This window comes from Giraffa tippelskirchi, chromosome 6, assembly GCF_054371585.1.
Source record: "Giraffa tippelskirchi isolate mGirTip1 chromosome 6, T2T-mGirTip1v1.2.pri, whole genome shotgun sequence".
NCBI classification, from domain to species: Eukaryota; Metazoa; Chordata; class Mammalia; order Artiodactyla; family Giraffidae; genus Giraffa; species Giraffa tippelskirchi.
In genome coordinates, this window is record NC_137280.1 from 79,897,658 (window position 1) to 79,922,910 (window position 25,253).

At 39.1% G+C, this 25,253-nt stretch overlaps 1 protein-coding gene across 3 annotated transcripts in view; it reads left to right on the forward strand.

Annotated features, from left to right (window-relative positions):
• RNF130 (ring finger protein 130) overlaps nt 1–25,253 on the forward strand; it is a 189,167-nt gene that overhangs the window by 16,961 nt on the left and 146,953 nt on the right. For all 3 annotated transcript variants that reach the window (XM_081497597.1, XM_081497598.1, XM_081497599.1), the window contains exon 2: nt 22,082–22,276. In XM_081497597.1, coding sequence (XP_081353723.1) covers nt 22,082–22,276 — 195 coding nt within the window. The remainder of the gene's footprint in view (nt 1–22,081; nt 22,277–25,253) is intronic.

Genomic DNA, 25,253 nt, shown 5'->3' on the forward strand with positions numbered 1-25,253 from the left:
TAAGGAAAGAAGCCAGTGTTAATCTGTAACTAAATGTCATTAATTCTTAATTTCTTATTTATTATAACAGTGATTTTTCTTTTGGTTGAAGTAAATTTAGAAAGGTCACTACTTACGTAGACACACACAGTCAATTGTACTCCTGTGTGCCAGAGCAAACAATTAGAAAATGTATTTTTAATATAATTTAAAATGTTATTGGCTCTGAAAGCTAAAAAATATTGTCACAGGAAGTTCCAGAAGACCTAAATAAATGGAAAGCCATCCCATGTTCATGGATCTAAAAACTTAATACTGGTATAGTGGCAGTACTCCCCCAAACTCACCTACAGAATCAATATAATCCTAGGAAAATATCAGCTGTCTTTTTTGCAGAAATTGACAAGCAAAATTTATGTGGACCTAGAATTGTCAAAACAATGTTGAAAAAGAAAAAAAGCGCTACATTTCCTGATTTCAAAGAAAGAAAGTGAAGTCACTCAGTTGTGTCCGACTCTCTGCGATCCCATGGACGATAGCCTACCAGGCTCCTCCGTCCATGGGATTTTCCAGGCAAGAGTACTGGAGTGAGTTGCCATTTCCTTCTCCAGGGTTTCTTCCCGACCCAGGGATCAAACCCAGGTCTCCTGCATTGTAGGCAGATGCTTTTACTGTCTGAGCCACCAGGAAAGTCCTAATTTCAAAACATACTACAAATCACTGGATTGGCATAGACATACAGATCTATGGCATAGAACTGAGAACCAGAAATAAACCCTTAATTTATGATCAATGGATTTTGACAAAGGTGCCAACAATTTTTTGACAAAGGTGCCAACATTGAGGGAAAGAATAGTCTTTTCATCAGAGAGTGCTGAAACAACTGGATAGCCAAGAAGACAGTAAGCGAGGTGACCAAAGAAGTTTGTATTATCACAGAAGTTAAGTAGTTCGGTGCCTCTGACACTGCTGAGGAAGATGGAATGCTGAGAAGTGGAAAGTATTCTTTACATTTGTTGATGTAAAGCTAAGTGACTAGAAAATTTGGAAGAAAGCAACTATAACATTTTTAAGTTTACAAATACTGGGGTCAAAGAAAGCTGGGTAATTGCAAATTATTTTCATGAGATGAGAGATACTTGAAGAAACCAGCATGAATACACAGCTATGAATAGGAGTTTTACTGAGATGAACTGGGAGACTTATCTTAAGAATATGTTTGCTTTTGTATGAACTTTGAACCCATTTCCATTGTGCTTTAGCCTTACTCTGATCATCTTAGTTCTCAGGTTATTTTCCCTTTATAGGGAAACAAAAGCAAAAATATTTTGAGAAATGTTTTCATCCATTGTTTTGTTGGCCCTGAGCAGTGACCTGTTTCTTCTTTCTTTGAAAAAACTTAAATCTTTTGGAAAGAATCTTCAACTCTCTCTGGGCTTTTTAGTTTTGGGGATAATTTTTATAAGTCTATACTGTCATCCTGCATTTGCTTTTACTTTGTACTAGTCTTCCTGAAAGTTGAATTTATCTTGTGCATTCTTGCTGGTTTCTTCATTTTCTTTCTCATCAAGATGATTTGTAGTTACCCAGCTTCTTTGTCCTGGGCTTTGCATACTATAAACTGATAGGTTGCTTTCTTCCAAGTTATTGGTTGCATCACAATCTGGGGGTATGTTAGGTTCTGGGTGGCAGTTTCCTCTGGTTAGTGTTAGTCTCTCAGTCATGCCCGACTCTTTGCAACCCCATGGACTGCAGCCCACCAGGCTCCTGTGACCATGAGATTCTCCAGGCAAGGATGCTGGAGTGGGTAGCCATTCCCTTCTCCAAGGGATCCTCCCGACCCAGGGATCGAACCTGGGTCTCCTGCACTGCAGGCAGATTCTTTACCGGCTGAGCTACAGGAGAAGCATCTTCCTCTGGTTATCCCTGGCATTTATTCTGTGGGAGATGAAATGAACAGTAAAGCAGATCAGGAACTGTTGGATATCCTGCTTTTAGCTGAAGGAGATTTCTGCAGATGATTCGAGCCCCTGTCAGTACTCTATCTTGTCTGCCACTTTTGTGATCTATAACGAACTTTTATATTTACTCTATTTGGCCAGTTGACCTTGGTGTATTGCCCCCATCAAAGTCTCATTTCTATTTCTCAGACATGTTCTGAGTTCTTCTTTTCACTTGGATTTTCTTCAAGGATGTACTCTATCTTGATATAATTGCTTTTCCTTTTTTCCCTCTGAATAATAGTTTTCTTTTTTATTATCAGCCAATCTTGAGACCCACTTAAATCTCATTGATTATTTTGTATATTTAGGATAAACTTTAATATTTTTGTCATTGTGCTGTGTGCTTAGTCACTCAGTCTTGTCAGACTCTTTGCAACCCCATGGACTGTAGCCTGCCAAACTCCTCTGTCCATGGGGATTCTCCAGGCAAGAATACTGGAGTGGATTGCCATGCCCTCCTCCAGGGGATCTTCCCGACCCAGGGATCGAACCCAGATATCCTGCATTGCAGGCATGTTCTTTATTGTCTGAGCCACCAGGGAAGCCCACTCACACTAACAGAAGTATTTGTCCAGAGGCTGACTGACCACTGACCAAAGGACTTGAAGCAAAACTGCTGAGGAAGGAGGTAGGAGAAGAAAAAAAAAAATCATGAAATCAATCCCTGTGTAGGACAATTAGGAAGAAAAACAACATGGTGAGAAACTATTCACATGAGAAACAAAGGAGAACAGAAGTTTGAAGTTTTCGTAACCTGAGATGTTTGTGAACCAAAGTAATGACAAGTCATTTTTTTGTCGTTACTTACATTTTTCGTCATGATTGATTTCATGATTTTTTTTTTTTTCATGTTCTCCTAGGTCCTTTCTCAGAAGTTTTGCTTAAAGCCCTTTGATCAGTGGTCAGTCAGCCTCTGGACAAATACTTCTGTTAGTGTGAGACTGTTCCTTACCCATCATTTTTTTTTTAATGAGAATGAATCATTTCTTTTAACTCATCATTAATTCCAGAGATAACAACAATCTCATCATACACTTAGCTAACTCCTGTGAAATGTAAGGAATAGTTGGAAACTATGTAAATAGACTGAAGTGACTTAGCAGCAGCATGTAAATAGAAATTGCATGAAACAAGGACCCTAGAAAATTGAATTGTTTGAGTTCTTAATATATTTTGCATATTAACCCCTCATCAGATGTATGAACTGCAGATATTTTCTCTCTTTCCTTAGGTTGCCTTTTAATTTTGTTGATGGTATCATTTGCTGAGCAGATGCTTTTAAGTTTGATGTATTCCCAATTGTGTATTTTTTGTTTTTGTTGCCTTTGCTTTTGGTGTCAAATCCAAAAACTCATTGCCGAGACTAATGTCAGGGAGCTTACTTCCTGTGTATTCTTCTAGGAGTTTTATGATTTCAGGTCTTATATTCAGATCTTTAATCCATTTTGACTTGTTTTTGTGTATGTTGTAAGATAGTGGTCCAGTTTCGATCTTTTGCATGTAGCTGACCAGTTTTTCCAAAACTTTCCTTTCCCTATTGTATATTCTTGCTTGCTTTGCAGTAAATGAATTGACTATGTATGTGTTATTATTTCTGGGGACTCGATTCTGTTCCATTGATCTGTGTGTCTTTTTATGCCAGTATCATACTATTTTGATTACTATAGCTTTATAATATAGTTTGAAATTAGGAAGCATGTTGTGTCTAGCTTTGTTCTTCTTCTTCAAGATTGCTTTGTCTATTTGGGATGTTTTGTGATCCCATACAAATTTTAGGATTATTTGTTCTGTTTCTGTGGGAAATGTCATTGAAGTTTTTATAGAGATCACATTGAATCTGTAGATTGCCTTGGGTAAAATGGACATTTTAACAATATTAAATCTTCCAAACTATGAGCATAGAATATCTTTTCATTTATTTGTGTCTTTTTCAGTTTCTTTCATTGGTGTCTTACAGTTTTCATTGTTTGGGTCTTTCACCTCCGTGGTTAATTTTATTCCTAGGTATTTAATTCTTTTTGATGCAGCTATAAATGGGACTGTTTTCTTAATTTCTTTTTTTTTTATAAATTAGTTTATTTATATGTTTTTTAACTTTACAATATTGTATTTGTTTTGCCATACATTAACATGAATCCACCATAGGTGTACATGTTTTCCCCTTCCAGAACCCCCCTCTCACCTCCCTCCCCATCCCATCCCTCCGGGTCATCCCGGTGTACCAGCCCCGAGCACCCTGTATCATGCATCGAACTCTTAATTTCTTTTTCTGGTAGTTTGTTATCTGTATATAACACAAACACAACTGATTTACATATATTGATTTTATGTCCTGCAACTTTATTGAATTTATTAGTTCAGAGAGTTTTTGGTGAAATCTTTGGGGTTTTCTATAAATACAATGCCATGTTATCTACAAATAGTATCTTATTGGGCTTCCCTGGTGGCTCTGATGGTAAACAGTTTGCCTGCAATGCAGGAGACCCAGGTTCAGTCCTTGGGTTGGGAAGATCCCCTGGAGGAGGAAATGGCAACCCATTCAGTATTCTTGCCTGGAAAATTCCATGGACAGAAGAGCTTGATGGGCTACAGTGCATGGGGTTGCAAAGAGTTGGCCACAACTGAACAACTTAACACATACATCCACAAATAGAGACAGTTTTACTTCCTTTCAGATTTTGATGCCTTTTATTTATTTTTCTTGCCTGATTGTTATGGCTAGAACTTCCAGTGCTGTGTTGCATAAATGTAGCAAAATGGATATCCTTGTCTTTTTCCTAATCTTAGAGGAAAAACTTTTCGATTTTCACTGTTGAGTATGGTGTTAACTGTGGGCTTGTCATTATGTTGAGGTACATTCCCTCTCTACCCATTTTACTTTGTTGAGAGTTTTTTTTTATCATAAATGATGCTGAATTTTATCACATGCTTTCTCGGCATCTATGGTGATGATCATGATTTTTATCCTTCTTGTTAATGTGGTGTATCACATTAATTCATGGATGTTGAACCATCCTTGCATTTCTGGAATAAATCCCACTTGATCACAGTTTATTACTGTTTTAATGTGCTGTTGAATGCATTATTATAACATTTGAAAATGTGTTTCAGATAGCCCAGTCTTTTTCAACACTGTCATTTTTTCAGAGCCACTAGTACAAAAAGTATTAGTACCAGAAACAAGAAATGATAAATAAAATAGGAGTGCTCCTGCATCTTTTACTTTTCTGCCCAAGAAGTGATAATGTCTTTCAATGTTGTTTACTTTGAGTTATAAAATGAGTATGTTTTGGGGAAATCTCATGTATAGCATGGTGACTATAGTTAATAATACTGCATTGTATACTTGAAATTTGGTAAAATAGTAGGTCATCAGTGTTCTCACCACACACCAAAAAATAAAAGTAACTAACTATATGAGGTAGTGGATATGTTAATTGACCTGACTGTAATCATTTCACAGTGTATAGGTGTATCAGATCACCTCTTAAATATATACTTGCTTTGTTGTTCAGTCATGTCCGACTCTTTGTGACCCCACAGACTGTAGCCCACCAGGTTCCTCTGTTCATGGGGATTTTCCAGACAAGAATACTAGAGTGGGTCACCATGCCCTCCTTCAGGGGATCTTCCCAACCCAGGGATCTAACCCAGGTCTTCTGTATTACAGGCAGATTCTTTACTATCTGAGCCACCAGGGAAGCCCTAAATATATATAGTTTTTATTAATAGTTTTATTAATTATACCTCAGTAAAGCTGGAGTGGGGAGTCGTGCCTTCAGATACTCCTTTGGGCCTTCAGTGGTGTTCTTACATCTCTCTGTACGTCAGGATTTAGTTACAGTGAGGTCGTCTAGCTGGTTCTTGGTGGCAGCCAGGAAAATTGAACACTTGAGCAGGTCTCTTTATAGCCACTTACCTGTTTTCAGGAATGCAATGAAAATTTCCACCTTACATGTTTAACAGTCTTATTGATGATACTGTTGCTGCTGCTGCTGCTGCTAAGTCACTTGAGTCATGTCTAACTCTGTGCAACCCCATAGATGGCAGCCCACCAGGCTCCCCCGTCCCTGGGATTCTCTAGGCAAGAACACTGGAGTGGTTTGCCATTTCCTTCTCCAATGCATGAAAGTGAAAAGTGAAAGTTAAGTTTTTCAGTCGTGTCCGACTCTTAGTGACACCTGGACCACAGCCTACCAGTCTCCTCCATCCATGGGATTTTCCAGGCAAGAGTACTGGAGTGGGTTGCCATGGCCTTCTCCAATTGATGATACTATCAGTAAGGAATTCTATGCAGGATGATCACATTTGATGTGGGAAGAGTTTGAGATACTCCATATTCATGGAGAAATATCTAGCAAGCAGTTGAAAATTTAAAGACTAAAGCTCAAGAGAGATTTAGAATTAAGCATTATCTACATATAGGTGATAGTTGAAGCCATGTGAATGGACCCACTGAGAAAAGAGGGCCTAGGGGCAGAGCCTTAGTGAACACACCCTCTGAGAGACTAGCAGTGAAAAAATACGAAAGAATGGTCAGAGAGCTGGGAGGAAAATGTGGTGGATAGGAGCTAGCAGAAAAGAAAGCCTCAGAAGGAGTTGTACTCAATGGTCTAATGTTTTTGTGGAATGGGGAGGAGTGATATGGATAGAATAATTAGCATTTTTCTATGTTGTACTGTGATACCATTATTTTACCTTGCAGTGATTTTTAGTTATTTTGATTTACAGCATCTCTCTTGCATGAAGTATTTGTTACATCAGTTGTAATAAAAATTGTTTCTGAACATGACTTTTTAGGTTGATTTGTGTTAGCCATCATTTAAAATTACTTTAAGATGCTTCTTATTATGTCGTGGAGAACATCCAACAGATACATATAATTTCTAAGGATGTGAAAAATAATCAAAATCCATTTGAGATCTACAGTAACTAAGTAATGATAATGGATGGCTATTGACAAGCTTGCTGACTGTTTCTGCAGTGCTGATTGATATATCCAGCACTCTAGGTGTACAGAAGATATTTTATTGTTGTCTTTTCCTTTAAAATTCTGTATGAAAAGATTGTAATTTATTGTAAAAGTTTGTTTCTTCAGAATAAAAGCAAAAGTAAAAATTGACAGTTAATAGAAAAATAAGAAACACATCTATTTTGCTTCTTAAAAATACTAGATTTGAAAGTAAAAAGTAGATGGATAACATTTGAGAACCTACGTAGTTAAAATGTTCTTTTCAGCTCTTCTCAGTATAAGAAGCAGAAGATAGTGGAATATTATCTTTAGTGTGCTAACAGAAGAATAAAATCTAGACTTCTTACCTTGATTTATCATTCAAGGATGAGAGAAAGTAAAAGAAGTTTTCAGATACGTAAAGACACGTTTACCATGAAAAGCAAGTTTACCCTTGACAAATCTTCATTGAAAGAACTTCTAAAATATGTAGAATAAAAGGAGGAAGCACAGAAGTGAGATATGAATAGTACTGTGGTGGTTAATTTTATGTGTCACTTTCACAGAGCCACACGGTTCCCAGGTGTTTGGTCAAACATCATTCTGAGTGTTTCTGTTAGGGTGTCTTTAGGTGAGAAAAACATAAATCGGTAGATTGAATAAGGCGGATTAAAGCAGATTGCTCTCCCTGTTGTGGTTGGGCCTCATCCAATCAGTTGAAGGCTTGGATGAAACAAAAGGGGTGATTATCCTTCAAATAAGTAAATTTCTTCTTGCCTGACTGCCTTCAAACTGGTCATTGGCTTTTTCCTGCCCTCAGAGTTAAATTGAAACATCAGTGCATTTTGCCAGCCTTTGGACTGGAACTCCGCCATCAACTCTCCAACTTACTGACTTACCCTGCAGATCTTGGGACTTGTCCAGTTCAGTTGCTCAGTCGTGTCTGACTCTTTGCAGTCCCCTGGACTGCAGTACACCAGGCTTCCCTGTCCATCACCAACTCCCAGAGCTCACTCAAACTCATGTCCATTGAGTTGGTGAAGCCATCCAACCATCTCATCCTCTTGTCATCCCCTTCTCCTCTTGCCTTCAGTCTTTCCCAGCATCAGGGTCTTTTCTAATGAGTCAGTTCTTCGCATCAGGTGGCCGAAGTATTGAAGCTTCAACTTCAGCATTAGTCCTTCCAATGAATATTCAGGATGGATTTCCTTAAGGATCGACTGGTTTGATCTTCTTACAGTCTAAGGGACACTCAGGAGCCTTCTCCAACACCACAATTCAAAAGCATCAATTCTTCGGCGCTCAGCTTTCTTTATAGTCCTTGTTAGCTTCCTTTATGAGACTCGTTAGCCTCCTTAATTGTATGAGTCAGTTCCTTACAAAATAAATCTCTTTATATACGCAAATATTTTACTGGTCTGTTTCTCTGGAGAACCTTGACTAATGTAAGAACGGACACGCATCTGTAGGTAAAGTTTAACAAACATTGACTGTATGAAGCAGTGAATATTAGAGAGGGGATAATTAAAGCAAGGTGGAACTGTATAGTGGACAATTACACATAAGATGAAAGGTGGTGGTTGGAGTTGCTTTCTGAAAGGAGGTGAAAGGTAGTCCCCCAGAAGATATGTTGATGTCTAATCCCTGGAACCTGTGAATGTGGAAACATTATTTGGGAAAAAAGTCTTTGCAGTTGTCATTAAATTAAAGATCCTTAGATGAGATCATCCTTGACGGCGTAGATGGGTCCTAAATCCAATGAGAAGTGTGTTTGTAAGAGACAAGTGAAGGGACAGACACAGAGGAGAAGGCCATGTGAAAGCAAAGGTTGGAGTGATACAGCCACAAACCAAGGTCACATGGAGCTGCCAGAAGCTAGAACAGGCAAGGAAGGATTCTCCACTGGGAGAATCTTCAGTAGGAAGATGGCCCTGCCAGCAACCTTGATTTAGCACTTCTGGCCTTCAGAATTGTGAGAGAATAATAAATTCCTGTTGTTTAAACAAACATCAAGTTTATAGTGCTTTGTTACATAAGCCTTTTAAGAGCCTGTGTTATTTAGGAAGAAGATAGAGACATTGATTAAATGTCTGCATTCACAGATGAAGAAAATGCCAAATTTCATTTAGTGTTTTTAGATGATTTACCTGGCCTATTGGATTCTACCGTGGATCCTTTGAGAGATCTCTTGCCCTAGATGTTAATCTTCAGGTAAAGCTCTCCTTTCCTGAATAGTTACCACTCCTCTCAGGTCAGGGAGGATGGCAAAAAATTGGCATCACAGCTGCCTCTCTGTGTCAAAAGACTTTTCCAGGAAGCTTTCTTAGGTTTGATCTTCTTGATGGGCTTGAATTGCCAAATGTGGATCCTGATGGATTAAGAGAGCCCCTCATTGCTGCTTGACTCACGTGAGAAATGTGAGTGCTCCAAGTAACAAATTCCTGCTTAAGTTGATTAAAATAAGGAAGACATTAATCCTGTGTCAGAACCAGAAGCTCCAAGGAACGGCAGCTTTCACGGTCCAGGAATTCAGCACTCAGCAGTGTTCCCAAGGATCTTGTCCCTTTCATTGTCCCTTTGCCATTATATTAATAGCTTTAACTTTATCCTAAGATTTTCCCTTCTGTATCATAAAATGACTGTCAGCAACAACTTGAGTCATATGTTCCATTACTCACATCCTGTGGAAAGCAGAGAGAAGTCCTCTCATTCATATGTCATGTAACTTCTGTGTGGTTCATCTTAGATTGTCTGTCTACCTCCCTCCTGGCAAAGTTTGGGCTCCAGTAGATGTCACTTAAAGCGCGTGACTGTATAGAGGTGATGACCAAATTAAATTAGGTTTCTGTTTCTGGTTTCTGTTTGACAGTAGGTATTTTTGGCAAATAATAGCATCCATTTGAAACCTCAAAGTGATCCCTTGGCCTTGCCTGAAGGTGAGGCAAAGCAGCTTGGAAAGAAAGAAATTAAAAAGTGACTGTCCATAGACCTGCCTACAGATGCTCTCCCATGCCTCCTTCCATGTGAACCAGCAAAGACATTCAAGAATGTTAGGTCATCAAGGCAAGACTAGTCTCTGCTTGGAATGCAAGGGAATGAATCTTTTCTGTGTGTAATTATCCATATTCCTCTTCTGATTCTTAGCATTCTGACTTAGTTGTATATATTGGAAACTGGATTTGTATAAGTAAAATTTGAAAAATAGTTTCTCAGGAAAGAGTTGATTGGCATGAAATGTTAGTAAGTATTGTTGTTCCAGTAAGAAAAAAGTCTACCACCAATGCAGAGAGAATTCAGCTCCAGAGGTTTGCGTGCACATGTGGAGGGAGAGGAATCAGTAAAGAAGATTAGGAAGGAGGGCTGTGAAAGAAAAGGAGGGAGAGGAGAATCGGGAGGATAGGGGTCTTGGAAGCCAAGAGAGTAGAGTGCTCAGCTGGGACACTTGTTGCTGTCAGGTCAGTTTGGAAGAGGATCACACATGTCTTGGGATTTAGCAATGCTGAGGTTGTTGATGCCTTTTCAGAGCCCTTTAGTGGAGTGACTGGATGCAGAGATTAAAATGTCACGAGGAGGGACTTCTCTGGTGGCCCACTGGTTGAGAATCTGCTGTGCAGTGCAGGGTATGTGAGTCCAGTCCCTGTGCAGGAACTAAGATCTCACACGCTGCAGGGCAGCTAAGCCTGTGCACTGCAATTACTGAACCTGTGCACTCCAGAGCCAGCTTGCTGCAGCTGAGCCCATGCTCCACAACTGGAGAGTCCACACACCATAAGAAGACATCCCACATGGTGCAACAAAGACCAACAGCAGCCAAATAAATAAATGTTTTTTAAAATGTGATGAGATGTGTTTTAAGATAAAAATTTCTTCTAGTCAGTTTCTCTTTTAATATAAGTGCCTGTTTGACTTTACCTGTTACTTTTGTTAAATAAAGTTTGTATGTTGCATTTAAAAAAATAATAAAATGTGATGAGAAATGGGTGGATACTCATGGAGTATGAGAGATGAGAATCACAGGTACAGATAGCTCTTGAGAACAGTAGCAGTAACGGGGAGTCTTTTGAGATACTATTCTTTCTTCTCCTTTATTTTTAAGATGGAAGAAACAAACGGGTATAAATGAGAGGAAAAAAAGGTGGTGGGGGGGGATGATCATTGATACAAGGTTCCTGAGAAAACAAGAAGGACTAGGATCCAAGTTGTTTCTGCAGGCCATTATGATAACAACTCCTACCAGGAAAAAAAAAATGTAACAGAAGTATTGGGGGACGGATTTTAAAAACTAGATACAAGATTAAGAGAAAAATTAAAATTTACAAATAAGAGAAAATTAAAAGAGTAAACATTTTCAATGAGACTGAACAACTGATGAAGACGAGTGATAACAAGATGGTGGAGGTTTGACAGGAAACAACAGAACTCTGTAAGGCAATTATTCTTCAATTAAAAAATAAACTAGATTCAAGTGAAAATTAGAAATAGTAAGTTTATCCATGGAAGTAATAAAGGGATGAAAGCTAGCCACTTAAGTCCAGTAACTAAACATATAAAATTAAGAACTTGGCTGAAAAACAAACTTGTGGTTACCAAAGGGAAAAGGAGAGGGATAAATTTGGGATTAACAGGTGACCCTGCTATATATAAAATAAACAAGGACTACTGAGTAGCACAGGGAACGATATTTGGTATCTTTTAATAACCTAACAGTTTAGTTCAGTCCCTCAGTCGTGTCCGACTCTTTGCGACCCCATGAACCACAGCACGCCAGGCCTCCCTGTCCATCACCAACTCCTGGACTTTACCCAAACCCATGTCCTTTGAGTTGGTGATGACATCTAACCATTTCATCCTCTGTCATCCCCTTCTCCTCCTGCCCTCAATCTTTCCCAGCATCAGGGTCTTTTCAAATGAGTCAGCTCTTCGCATCAGGTGGCCAAAGTATTGGAGTTTGAGCTTCAACATCGGTCCTTCCAGTGAACACCCAGGATTGATCTCGTTTAGGATGGACTGGCTGGATCCCCTTGCAGTCCAAGGGACTCTCAAGAGTCTTCTCCAACACCACAGTTCAAAAGCATCAATTCTTCGGTGCTAAGCTTTCCTTATAGTCCAACTCTCACATCCATACATGACTACTGGAAAACCATAGCCTTGACTAGACAGACCTTAATTGGCAAAGTAATGTCTCAGCTTTTTAATATGCTGTCTAGGTTGGTCATAACTTTCCATCCAAGGAGCAAGTGTCTTTTAATTTCATGGCTGCAATCACCATCCACAGTGATTTTGGAGCCCCAAAAAATAAGTCTGTCACTGTTTTCATTGCTTCCCCATCTATTTGCCATGAAGTGATGGGACCGGATGACATGAGCTTAGTTTTCTGAATGTTGAGCTTTAAGCCAACTTTTTCACTCTCCTCTTTCACTTTCATGAAGAGGCTCTTTAGTTCTTCTTCACTTTGTGCCATAAGGATGGTATCATCTGCATATCTGAGGTTATTGATACTTCTCCTGGCAATCTTGATTGTAGCTTGTGCTTCCTCCAGCCCAGCGTTTCTCATGACGTACTCTGCACATAAGTTAAATAAGCATGGTGACAGTATACAGCCTGGACATACTCCTTTTCCTATTTGGAACCAGTCTGTTGTTCCATGTCGACTTCTAGCTGTTGCTTCCTGGCCTGCATACAGATTTCTTGAGAGGCAAGTCAGGTGGTCTGGTATTCCCTTCTCTTTCAGAATTTTCCACAGTTTCTTGTGATCCACACAGTCAAAGGCTTTGGCATAGTCAGTAAAGCAGAAATAGATGTTTTTCTGGAACTCTCTTGCTCTTTCGCTGATCCAGCGGATGTTGGCAATTTGATCTCTGGTTCCTCTGCCTTTTCAAAATCCAGCTTGAACATCTGGAAGTTCACCGTTCACGTACTGTTGAAGCCTGGCTTGGAGAATTTTGAGCATTACTTTACTAGCGTGTGAGATGAGTGCAATTGTGCGGTAGTTTGAGCATTCTTGGGCATTGCCTTTCTTTGGGATTAGAATGAAAACTGACCTTTTCCAGTCCTGTGGCCACTGCTGAGTTTTCCAAATTTGCTGACATATTGAGTGCAGCACTTTCACAGCATCGTCTTTCAGGATTTAAAATAGCTCAATGGAATTTGATCACCTCCACTAGCTTTGTTCATAGTGATGCTTCCTAAGGCCCACTTGACTTCACATTCCAGGATGCCTGGCTCTAGGTGAGTGATCACACCATCATGATTATCTAGGTCATGAAGATCTTTTTTGTACAGTTCTTCTGTGTATTCTTGCCGCTTCTTCTTAATATCTTCTGCTTCTGTTAGGTCCATACCATTTCTGTCCTTTATTGAGCCCATCTTTGCATGAAATGTTCCCTTGGTATCTCTAATTTTCTTGAAGAGATCTCTAGTCTTTCCCATTTTGTTGTTTTCCCCTATTTCTTTGCATTGATCGCTGAGGAAGACTTTCTTATCTCTCCTTGCTATTCTTTGGAACTCTGGTTTCAAATGGGTATATCTTTCCTTTTCTCCTTTGCTTTTCTCTTGTCTTCTTTTCTCAGCTATTTGTAAGGCGTCCTCAGCCAACCATTTTGCTTTTTTGCATTTCTTTTTCTTGGAGATAGTCTTGATTCCTGTCTCCTGTACAGTGTCACGAACCTCTGTACATAGTTCATCAGGCACTCTATCAGATCTCGTCCCTTAAATCTATTTCTCACTTTCACTGAATAATCGTAAGGGCTTTGATCTAGTTCATACCTGAATGGTCTAGTGGTTTTCCCCACTTTCTTCAATTTCAGTCTGAATTTGGCAATAAGGAGTTCATGATCTGAGCCATAGTCAGCTCCCGGTCTTGTTTTTCCTGTCTGTATAGAGCTTCTCCATCTTTGGCTGCAAAGAATATAATCAGTCTTATTTCGGTGCTGACCATCTGGTGATGTCCATGTGTAGAGTCTTCTCTTGTGTTGTTGGAAGAGGGTGTTTGCTATGACCAGTGTGTTCTCTTGGCAGAACTCTATTAGCCTTCCTTCTGTACTCCAAGGCCAAATTTGCCTGTTATTCCAGGTGTTTCTTGACTTCCTACTTTTGCATTGCAGTCCCCTATAATGAAAAGGTCATCTTTTTTAGGTGTTAGTTCTAGAAGTTCTTTTAGGTCTTCATAGAACTGTTCAACTTCAGCTTCTTCAGCATTACTGGTCGGGGCATAAACTTGGATTATCGTGACATTGAATGGTTTGCCTTGGAAACGAACAGAGATCATTCTGTCGTTTTTGAGATTGCATCCAAGTACTGCATTTTGGACTCTTTTGTTGACTATGATGGCTACTCCATTTCTTCTAAGGGATTCCTGCCCACAGTAGTAGATATAATGGTCATCTGAGTTAAATTCACCCATTCCAGTCCATCTTAGTTCACTGATTGCTAGAATATTGATGTTCACTCGTGTCATCTCCTGTTTGACCATTTCCAATTTGCCTTGGTTCATGGACCTAACATTCCAGGTTCATATGCAATATTGCTCTTTACATCATCAAACCTTGCTTCTATCACCAGTCCCATCCACAACCGGGTGTTGTTTTTGCTTTGTCTCCATCTCTTCATTCTTTCTGGAGTTATTTCTCCACTGATCTCCAGTAGCATATTGGGCACTTACTGACCTGGGTAGTTCATCTTTCAGTGTCCTATCTTTTTGCTTTTTCATACTGTTCATGGGGTTCTCAAGGCAAGAATACTGAAGTGGTTTGCCTTTCTCTTCTCCTGTGAACCACATTCTGTCAGACCTCTGCACCATGACCCGGCAGTCATGGGTGGCCCCACATGGTATGGCTTAGTTTCATTGAGTTAGACAAGCTATGGTGTGTGTGATCAGATTGGCTAGGTGTCTGTGATTGTGGTTTCAGTCTGTGTGCCCTCTGATGCCCTCCCTCAGCGCCTACCGTCTTACTTGGGTTTCTCTTACCTTGGACGTGGGGTATCTCTTCCTGGCTGCTCCAGCAAAGTGCAACCACTGCTGCTGACCTTGGACGTGGGGTAGCTCTTCTCTGCCGCTGCCCCTGACCTCGGACGTGGGGTAGCTCCTCGTGGCCGCCGCCCTTGATCTTGGACGTGGGGTATCTCCTGTCAGCCACTGCTCCTGACCTTGGACATGGGGTATCTCCTCTCAGCTGCTGCGCCATGCATTATAATAACCTATAATGGAAAATAATCTGTAGAAGAATATAGGTATATATACACATATTCATATACTCATATGTATATATACATATATTCATATGTATTAACATATATATGTGTGTGTATTTATATACACCCCCTCACACACATGTATAACTGAATCACTTTGCTGTACATCTGAAACTAATGCAACATTATAAATCAGTTATACTTCAATTTTTAAAAAAGTTTGGAACAAAAGTAAAGAATTGCATTTTTTTGTTTAAATCATAAAGTTAAATTCAACATTGAAAATAAAGACAAGAAGTAAAAAATCTAAAGATTAAAGAAATTATAATCTACTGTGAAAATAGTGAAAATGGAAACATCTAAATTTAGGGTAACTAGTTAGGTCCATTTTTATTTTTACTTCTTTTATAGAAAACAACTAATAGAATACTACCCCTGTCAGAACGTTACCACATGAAACAGAGTGGTCTTTGGCACAAGCTTTTTCTTTATATCAGGTCTTGCTTAATCTCCCTCTGTCATTCTTCTCTTGCTCCCTTCATCGTGTAAGTTAAGTGTCTGCTGTATGTATGCCAGAGATATTGGAGGAGATGCTAGATCTCACATTCCAGGAGAGACTCAGAATGAATAGTCTGTTTCTGGTAAAGTGTGATAAATGCTAAAATAAATGGAATCTCAGAGTACCATGGGAACATGAATAAAACACCCACCTCAGCCTTAAGAAATTGGGAAGGCTTTTCAGAGAAGATACTTTAGCACAGCTCTGAGACTTAGAAGATGGTCAGCAAAGGAGTAGTGGGATTGGCCTTTAAGGTGGAGGAAACAAGCCTTGCATTCTCTGAAAGCTAGAGTCTTGCCTGGGCACCTGTGCTGTGTGCCTAAGGATTCCAACAGCTGCCCTTCCCTAGGCCCACGTGGCTCTTGCAAGTTCTCAGGACGCAGGAGGCAGCATCACCCACACAGCAATGTGGGTATCACTGGCAGATGGGGTGTTTGCAGCTTTAAGAAATGGAAGTGAAAGTAATCAACGTGGAGAACTTTAGGCTGCTCTGAGGTGGGGAAGAGAGTATTTATTTATCTACTCACAGCCTGCTTGAAATACTCAAATATTTAATATCTGCCCTTCAGTATATCATTGAAGGGCAGATATATAGAGTAGCCCTGCTCTCCACAGTTTGAGAGAATTTGTGCTCCTGTGTACACCAGCAACGAAGACCCAGTGCAGCCAAAAATAAATAAAATTTGTTTGACTTTCACAAGAAGTTTAAGAGACACACTTAGTTTTTGTTCTTTGTGTTTATGCTAGTCGCTTGTGCCCCTCCCCTTTCTGCTTGAACAGTTTTCAAGTGTTTTAGCTTCCAACTTCCACTAAACTTAGAGCATTATGTTGCTCTTTTCATTTCCTAAATTTCTAAGCTCTCTGCATTGGCATTTTTAACTGCTTTGTTGATATTTAGTTTCTGTGCCAGGCATGCATCTTCAATCTATTTAGTGGTGATTTAACATTAAAGACCAAGGTGTTTGGTTCTGTTGTATTTCTCTGATATTTAGTATGTTACTGAGCATTTAAGTTAATATTTGTTGAAATGAGTATTCCATAATTGTTCCTGTCCAGAATTGTTTGGTTCTTGTTAAAGAATAATTAGTCTCATTACTGTTTCTGGACTCAACAGGAAAGGCTATACAGAAAAAAAATTGAAGTTAAGTTCCTCAATAATGTAAAATTTTTTTCCAAATTTACTGAGATATATTTGACAAATAAAATTGTAAAGTACTTTAATATTTTATATTACCTATAATTTCACATTTTCATTATGACTTTTAGTGGAAATAAATTTAGTGGTTCATAGATATTTTATGGAGAAGGAAATGGCAACCCACTCCAGTATTCTTGCCTGGAGAATCCTGTGCACAGAGGAGCCTGGTGGGCTTCTGTCCATAGGGTCGCACAGAGTTGGATACAACTGAAGCAACTTAGCGTGCATGCATGCATTGGAGAAGGAAATGGCAACCCACTCCAGTATTCTTGCCTGGAGAATCCCAGGGACAGGGGAGCCTGGTGGGCTGCTATCTATGGGGTCGCACAGAGTCAGACACGACTGAAGTGACTTAGCAGCAGCAGCAGCAGAACCTGCATGCTACAACTGCTAGAGCCCGTGCTCTGCAACAAGAGGAACCACTGCAATGAGAAGCCCACACACCACAACTCGAGAGCAGCCCCCAGTCTCTGCAGTTTGAGAAGGTCAGAGCACACCAGCCACAGAGACCCAGTGCAGCCAAGAACGGATAACACTTGTTAAATAAGAACTTGGATTTCTTTCAAAGGCCTTTTGTGAATAATGATTTGGATAAAAGGAAACTTCTTTTCCACATACAATCTGTTGTTGGAATTTGTATTGATGATGGAGTTGTTCATAGAATCTGTTCTTATTGTGGGTGGGGATTCCTTAAAATTTTTAAGTTTTCCTTCAATGTGTTTCATAAATTTTTCTCTTTTGTTGTACCCCTTGGTGTGCCTTTTCAGTCTTAGACTTTGTGATTTATTAGAGAACTGCTCTTCTTCTAAGTGGCCAATGATACTGTCAAAGCATCAGGGAGAAAGAATGAAATAGAAGTGGTAGCTATTAGGAGCTAGGGAAATGGGGTGGAGGTGTGCTACTGGATTGTGGATAGACTTCACACACATCTGTGTAGAAAATTCCCGTGTTTCATAGAAGACAAGCATACAGATCTCTAGGTATTCTTGAAAATTTTCCCAAGACAGTGAGGTTATCATAACACATTGACTAAATGCTTATATTTTTAAGCATGATAATTATCTATGAAACAGATATTACTGAAAGTAATGTCTGTTTCAGAATTTCAGAGTTTCATGATTTTTTTGTGTCTTTCAAAAGTTGACTACTAAAATCATGATATAGGGCTTCCCTGGTGGCTCAGACTGTAAAAATACTACCTGCAATGCAGGAGACCAGGGTTCAATACCTGGGTCAGGAAGATCCCCTGGAAAAGTAAATGGCAACCCACTCCAGTATTCTTGCCTGGAGAATCTTATGGACATATGGACAGAGGAGCCTGGTGGGCTATAGTTCATGGGGTCACAAAGAGTCAGACACGACTGAGTAACTTACACAAAATCATGACATAAACTTTTTTCTCTCTGTTTGAATGAGAAAGGACTTAAGTTTCAGAGTGTAGAAACTGTTTAGGAAAAGATGAGTCATAGTTGTCAACAGTGTCAATCATGACAAATTGTGAAATCATCTGTCTCCCACTTAACTATATATTAGGAGGTCTGTAGTAGCAAATATGCTCTCATTGCTATTCATCACCGTGATAATAAAAGAATTTAGGGAAAGATATTGTTTAAGTGGGAATGATAGATGTAGCATTTCTCTGAAGTTAGTGACATCTCTCCATTTTACATTTTCTCTAAGTAGTGTGAACATTTCATTTCTTTTGCTAAGCAGTGTGGTTACAGGGTATAGAAAGCAAAACGTTTTTCCCCTGCTGTTGTCTTATTGTACACCTCATTTGTTTAATGTTTAATTTTTCATTATTTATTTCCTTCTAGTATTACCCATTTGTGCTGTGCTCCTCTCCTTCCCTCTCTCTCAGCCCTCAAAGTACTGGCAGTGACCAATTCCAGGAAGGCTAGGGCACACCGTTCTCTGGGACTGCATATCTGCAGTTTTCAGAATAAACATTTGTGACTTTCTTCCTCCTTCTGAACTGCCCTTCCCTTTTCATTTTAACCTGTTATAAAAGTGAGGATGGGAATGGAAAGAGCAGCCAGGGACAGCTTTTTAAGATATGCAAAGTGCCAGAGGTATGATTCCCATGTTTGCAGAATCAAACATTGATCAGCTTCCCCTGACAAATTTAAATGTACTTGAAAAAAGCTTCCCTCCAAATCGAGGACAATGACCATGTAAATTATTGTCCCAATGGATACTTTCGGTATCTTTGTGTATCTTGTTAGACAAGTGGATATAAGAAGTTAATATATGTATCCTAATGTGAAACTGTAGAGAAATATTTGCCCATAAATATAAATTAGATGAGGTTTCCCTGGTGACTCAGCAGTTGAGAATCCACCTACAATGTGGGAGCCACAGAAGACGGGTTCGATCCCTGGGTGAAAAAGATCCCCTGGCAACCCACTCCAATATTCTTCCCTGCATAATCCTGTGGACCAAGGAGCCTGGCAAGCTATAGTCCATAGGATCACACAGAGTCAGACACAACTGAAGCAGCTTAACACAGCACATAAATTAGAGGAATATTCTAGTTTCATGTTATTTTCCCTGATAGTTCAGTTGGTAAAGAATGTTCCTGCAATGCAGGAGACCCTGGTTCTATTCCTGGATTGGGAAGATCTGCTGGAGAAGGGAAAGGCTACCCACTCCAATATTCTCGGGCTTCCCTTGTGGCTCAGCTGGTAAAGAATTCGCCTGCAGTGCGGGAGACCTGGGTTCAATCCCTGGGTTTGGAAGATCCCCTGGAGAAGGGAAAGGTCTACCCACTCCAGTATTCTGGCCTGGAGAATTCCATGGACTGTACAGTCCATGGGGTCGCAGAGTCAGACACAACTGAGTGACTTTCACTTCACATGTTATTTTAACTAATTTAAACTTTCAAATGCAGACCTGAACTTTTCTACTTTTCTTTGACACTTACTGAGAAATTTGTTCAAGGATACTTGAATTTCAACAAGACTGTTAGTAACTGAATCGAAAGTTTGGCTTTCTCATTTACGCCAAGCAAAATCAGTCTCCTTGTAATGATGGAGATGGGGATCAGGAGATAAGTAATGCAAAGAACTAGAGGAAAGCAACAGAATGGGAAAGACTAGAGATCTCTTCAAGAAAATTAGAGATACCAAGGGAACATTATATGCAAAGATGGGCTCAATAAAGGACAGAAATGGTATGGACCTAACAGAAGCAGAAGATATTAAGAAGAGGTGGCAAGAATACACAGAAGAATTGTACAAAAAAAGATCTTCATGACCCAGATAACCAAATGGTGTGATCACTCACCTAGAACCAGACACTCTGGAACGCAAAGTCAAGTGGGCCTTAGGAAGCATCATTGTGAATAAAGCTAGTGGAGGTGATGGAATTCCAGTTGAGCTATTTCAAATCCTAAAAGATGATGCTGTGAAAGTGTTGCACTCAGTATGCCAGCACATTTGGAAAACTCAGCAGTGGCCACAGGACTGGAAAAGGTCTGATTTCATTTCAATCTGAAAGAAAGGCAATACCAACAAATGCTCAGACTACCACACAGTTGCACTCATCTCACACACTAGCAAAGTAATACTCAAAATTCTCCAAGCCAGGCTTCAGCAATACATAAACCATGTACTTCCAGATGTTCAAGCTGGATTTAGAAAAGGCAGAGGAACCAGAGATCAAATTGCCAACATCCGTTAGATCATCAAAAAAGCAAGACAGTTCCAGAAAAACATCTGCTTTATTGACTGCACCAAAGCCTTTGACTGTGTGGATCACAACAAACTGGAAAATTCTGAAAGAGATGGGAATACCAGACCACCTGACCTGCCTCTTGAAAAATTTGTATGCAGGTCAGGAAGCAACAATTAGAACCAGACATGGAACAACAGATTGGTTCCGAATTGGGAAAGGAGTATGTCAAGGCTGTATATTGTCACCCTGATTATTTAACTTATATGCAGAGTACATCATAAGAAATGCCGGACTGGATGAATCACAAGCTGGAATCAAGATTGCCAGGAGAAATACCAATAGCCTCAGATATACAGATGACACCACCCTTATGGTAGAAAGTACAGAGGAACTACAGAGCCTCTTGATGAAAGTGAAAGAAGAGACTGAAAAAGTTGGCTTGAAACTCAACATTTAGAAAACTAGGATCATGTCATCTGGTCCCATCACTTCATGGCAAATAGATGGGGAAGCAGTGGAAACAGTGAGAGACTTTATTTTTGGGAGCTCCAAAATCACTACAGATGGTGACTGCAGCCATGAAGTTAAAAGACGCTTGCTCCTTGGAAGAAAATCTGTGACCAACCTAGACAGCATATTAAAAAGCCGAGACATTACTTGGCTGACAAAGGTTCATCTAGTTAAAGCTATGGGTTTTCCAGTAGTCATGTATGAATGTGAGAGTTGGACTATAAAGAAAGCTGAGCACCAAAGAATTGACGCTTTTGAACTGTGGTGTTAGAGAAGACACTGGAGTCCCTTGGACTGCAAGGAGATCCAACCCGTCAATCCAAAATGAAATCAGTCCTGAGTATTCATTGGAAGGACTGATGCTGAAGCTGAAACTCCAATACTTTGGCCACCTGATGTGAAGAACTGACTTACTGGACAAGACCCTGATGCTGGAAAAGATTGAAGGCGGGAGGAGAAGGGGATGACAGAGGATGAGACTGTTGGATGGCATCACCAACTTGATGAACGTGAGTTTGAGCAAGCTCCTGGAATTGGTGATGGACAGAGAAGCCTGGCGTGCTGCAATTCATGGGATGGCAAAGAGTCAGACAGGACTGAGCAACTGAACTGAACTGCAGTAAATGAACAGAAGTCAGGGTAGATCCATCCCTTGGATTGCTGGGGGTTCTGTTTGTCATATCTTCCTCTTCTCTTCACCAACCTACATTAGATATGATCAGTCTTTTATATTTTTTCAATCTGTGAAGTTAAACAGAGTCTTTCCCTTCTAATTTCCTTTACAGGTAATGTTTTAATGAAGCATCTTTTTGCCTGTACAGATGCGGACTCGGATTCATTGCATTGTCCTTTGTGGATGTATTTACAGCTGTGCTGGCAGCAAGCTGCTTGAAGTGCTATGGTATCCAGAGAATAGTTAAGCACTTTCATGAAGACTTGATTGATTTTATTTCCTTGAGGAAAAAGTTAATGTCTCTGGTTGTTTTTTGTTTTTTTTCCTCTTCTCATCTGTCTAGTTGCTGATCATCTGGGCTGTGATCCTCAAACACGGTTCTTTATCCCTCCTAACATCAAGCAGTGGATTGCCTTGCTGCAGAGGGGAAATTGCACCTTTAAAGAGAAAATATCACGGGCTGCTATCCACAATGCAGTTGCTGTGGTCATCTACAATAATAAATCCAAAGAGGAGCCAGTCACCATGACTCATCCAGGTAAACAAAAAAAGGAAGTTGTAGATTTTGTTTTCCCTCTGACAAATTATTGCTTTATAGGAAGGCATTCTACCTCTTGCTGAAACCATATCATTTCCAACATAATTCTAGGATTATATTTTTCTTTGGTATTGCCATTTGTTTGTTGAGATGCATTTTTTTTCTTTTAGTTGAACTTTTTCTTACATAATGACAGTAAAACACTGTGAAACTTGCACTTATTAAGAAACTGACTGTGACTGAATCCTTAGCCATTTTACATTTCACTTGATAACTTTGAAAAATAATATCTTAGATTTAGAATCATTCATCCAAATTATGTTGTGCCTTTTATCTTATCAAAATGAATGTTGAAACTGACAGTAATTACTTTAATTACAGTAGTAACCATATTTCTTCATTTTGTGGAAACACTTAGGATATTTCTAATATACTTGTTTTAATAACAATGATGCAATTTATTGAGCACTGCTGTATACATGACAGGCACTATATGGCAGTGAGTTTTTTGGTTTTTAATAGACTTTATTTTTAAAAGCAATTTTAGGTTCCCAGCAGAATCTGGACATTTCTCAGACTGGCTTTTTTCACTTAGTTATATGCATTTAGGTTTCCTCCATGTCTTTTCATGACTTGATAGCTCATTATTTTTGAGTGCTGAATAGTCCAGTGTCTGAATGTTCCACAGTTTATTTATCAGGTCACTTACTGAAGGACATCTTGGTTGCTTCCAGGTTTGAGCAGTTATGAGTGAAGCCACCATAAACATATATGTGCAGGTTTTTGTGTGGACATAAGTTTTCAGTTCCCTTGGATAAATACTAAGAAGCCTGATTGCTAAGTTGTACGGTAAGAGGATAGTTTTGTAAGAAACCATCAAACTATCTTCCAGAGTGGCTGTACCACTTTATATATTTCCAGCAGCAGTGAATGAAAATTCCTGTTACTCCACATCCTCACCAGCATTTAGTGTTGAAAGTTTTTTTTTTCTTTTTGGTCATTGTAATAGGTTCTTTTAATTTGTGTTTCTCTGATGACATGATGTAGAGGAGTCCCTTTTTTACGTATTTTCTTAGACAATCCTCCTCATGACCATGTATGTTATAGGTACTCTCCCACTTACAGGCCAAGAGACTGACGCAAGCAAGGGCCAGCAGAAGAGAGGCTTAGACACAGGTTTTTTGGTGTTTGCCTTTCAGTTTACCAATCTGTCTCTTACAACTAGTTGAAACCTAGATAAACTTTAATTCTGCATTTAAGATTAATGACTTATTTAAAGAATTAACTCTTTAATCATATAATTAATATTTGCATTATCAATTTTAGACAGTTATCTTGCAAAGACCTCACCCTAACTTAGGATCTTTGATACTTTTGTGAATATCTTGATAGAATAATGCAGATAAATTCAAATTGTATTGCTCTAACTTGTTTTCTTCCCTTCAAATTAAGCATTTTAGAATTAAAATATATATTTTTTCTTTTTCCAAAAGTAATTTGTGCTCATTGTAGAAAAACTGAAACTTTTAAAGGAAAGTATAAATAAAATAGAATGTGTGATTTTCACTATCAGAGAGCACTAACACAGCATTGTAAATCAATTATCCTCAAAAAAAAAAAAAAAAGAGAGTGGTTTTTCTGCCTAGGTCTCAGAGCAGATGCCAGTCTGCTATCTGTCAGCCATATTAGAGGGAAGAAAAAACTATTTGAAATTTTGGACCTAATCATTCCTTGCTGTTTTCTTCTTACTGAAAACACAAAGAAAAATGGATAGAGAGAAATTCAACTGAGCAGAAAGAGTTTTTCTTTTTCTGTGATGTTATTTTACACACACAAAACCACTAGAGAAGTAATGAGAATGAGAGTCTTTTAAGTATGTAAAGATCTGGGGATTATAAAAGAAGGAATCAAGTTCCCCCCCACCCAGCCCCAGTGATTTTTGTTTAAAAAAAGGAGAGAATTCTTTCTAAATTAACATGTATTTTCCATCTGTGTTCCTTGAAATGTTAAGAGTATCCAGAAATGTTCCATAGATGGCCCATGGAGGAAAAAAGGTAAATGATGAAATAAGTTTTAGAAAATGCTTGAAAAATATTCCAATTTTAGAAGCTCCTAATAAACATGCTGAAGTCTCTGAGAAGCCTTAAAGACTTGTTTTAATTGATTAACCTGCAGTTTCCGTAATTTATTTGACCATGTAGCTCTTTTATTACATTTTGGCTGATAACACAAATAAGGAAAATGAGGGATGGAGTTTGAGGATATATTCTTAGGATATAGAACTTTTGTAAGGCAAATGTAATAATAAGAGCAATAAGAAATGGCTTCATATTGCAAAACATACGGCTTTATGATACACAGAAAATTAGAACAATGTGAGACAGTAAATTGATAACAATACTTCAGAGAGAAATTTAGTACCATCTAATACCATTAAAGAACTCAAACATTGTGATCCAGTGATGTCATATCTAGATAGATGCTCTGGAATAGTCTTCAAATTTTGATGTACATGTGTATCCTCTGGGAATCTTGTTAAAATGGAGATTTCGATTCAGTAGGTCTGGAGTAGAACCTGAGATTCCATATTTTTAATAAGTTTATACGTGATACTAATGCCACTGGTCCACAGATCTTGCTTTGAGAAATAGGTAAAGATAAGAAAGCTAGGTTTTCATCTCAGATTTTTCACTGACTGCCTCCCTGTGATGTAGGCCACATTGCCTCCTGTGTAGGAAGACCTCTTTGGTCTCTAAATCTAGTTCTCTGGAAGGCCATGAATCCTTGTTGTGGAGAACAGCAACATAAACAATCTCTGTGCTCTGAGAACCACTTGTTTTCCTGGCTCATTAATGTGCACTGCTTCTCTCTCCCTTCATAGAGCCCTTTCTTCCTGTTTCTGTGTAAGGTTCAAGGACCCTTCTGTCAGAGTAACTAGATGCCCCCATATCTGAACCTGTGTAGATACCTATAATAT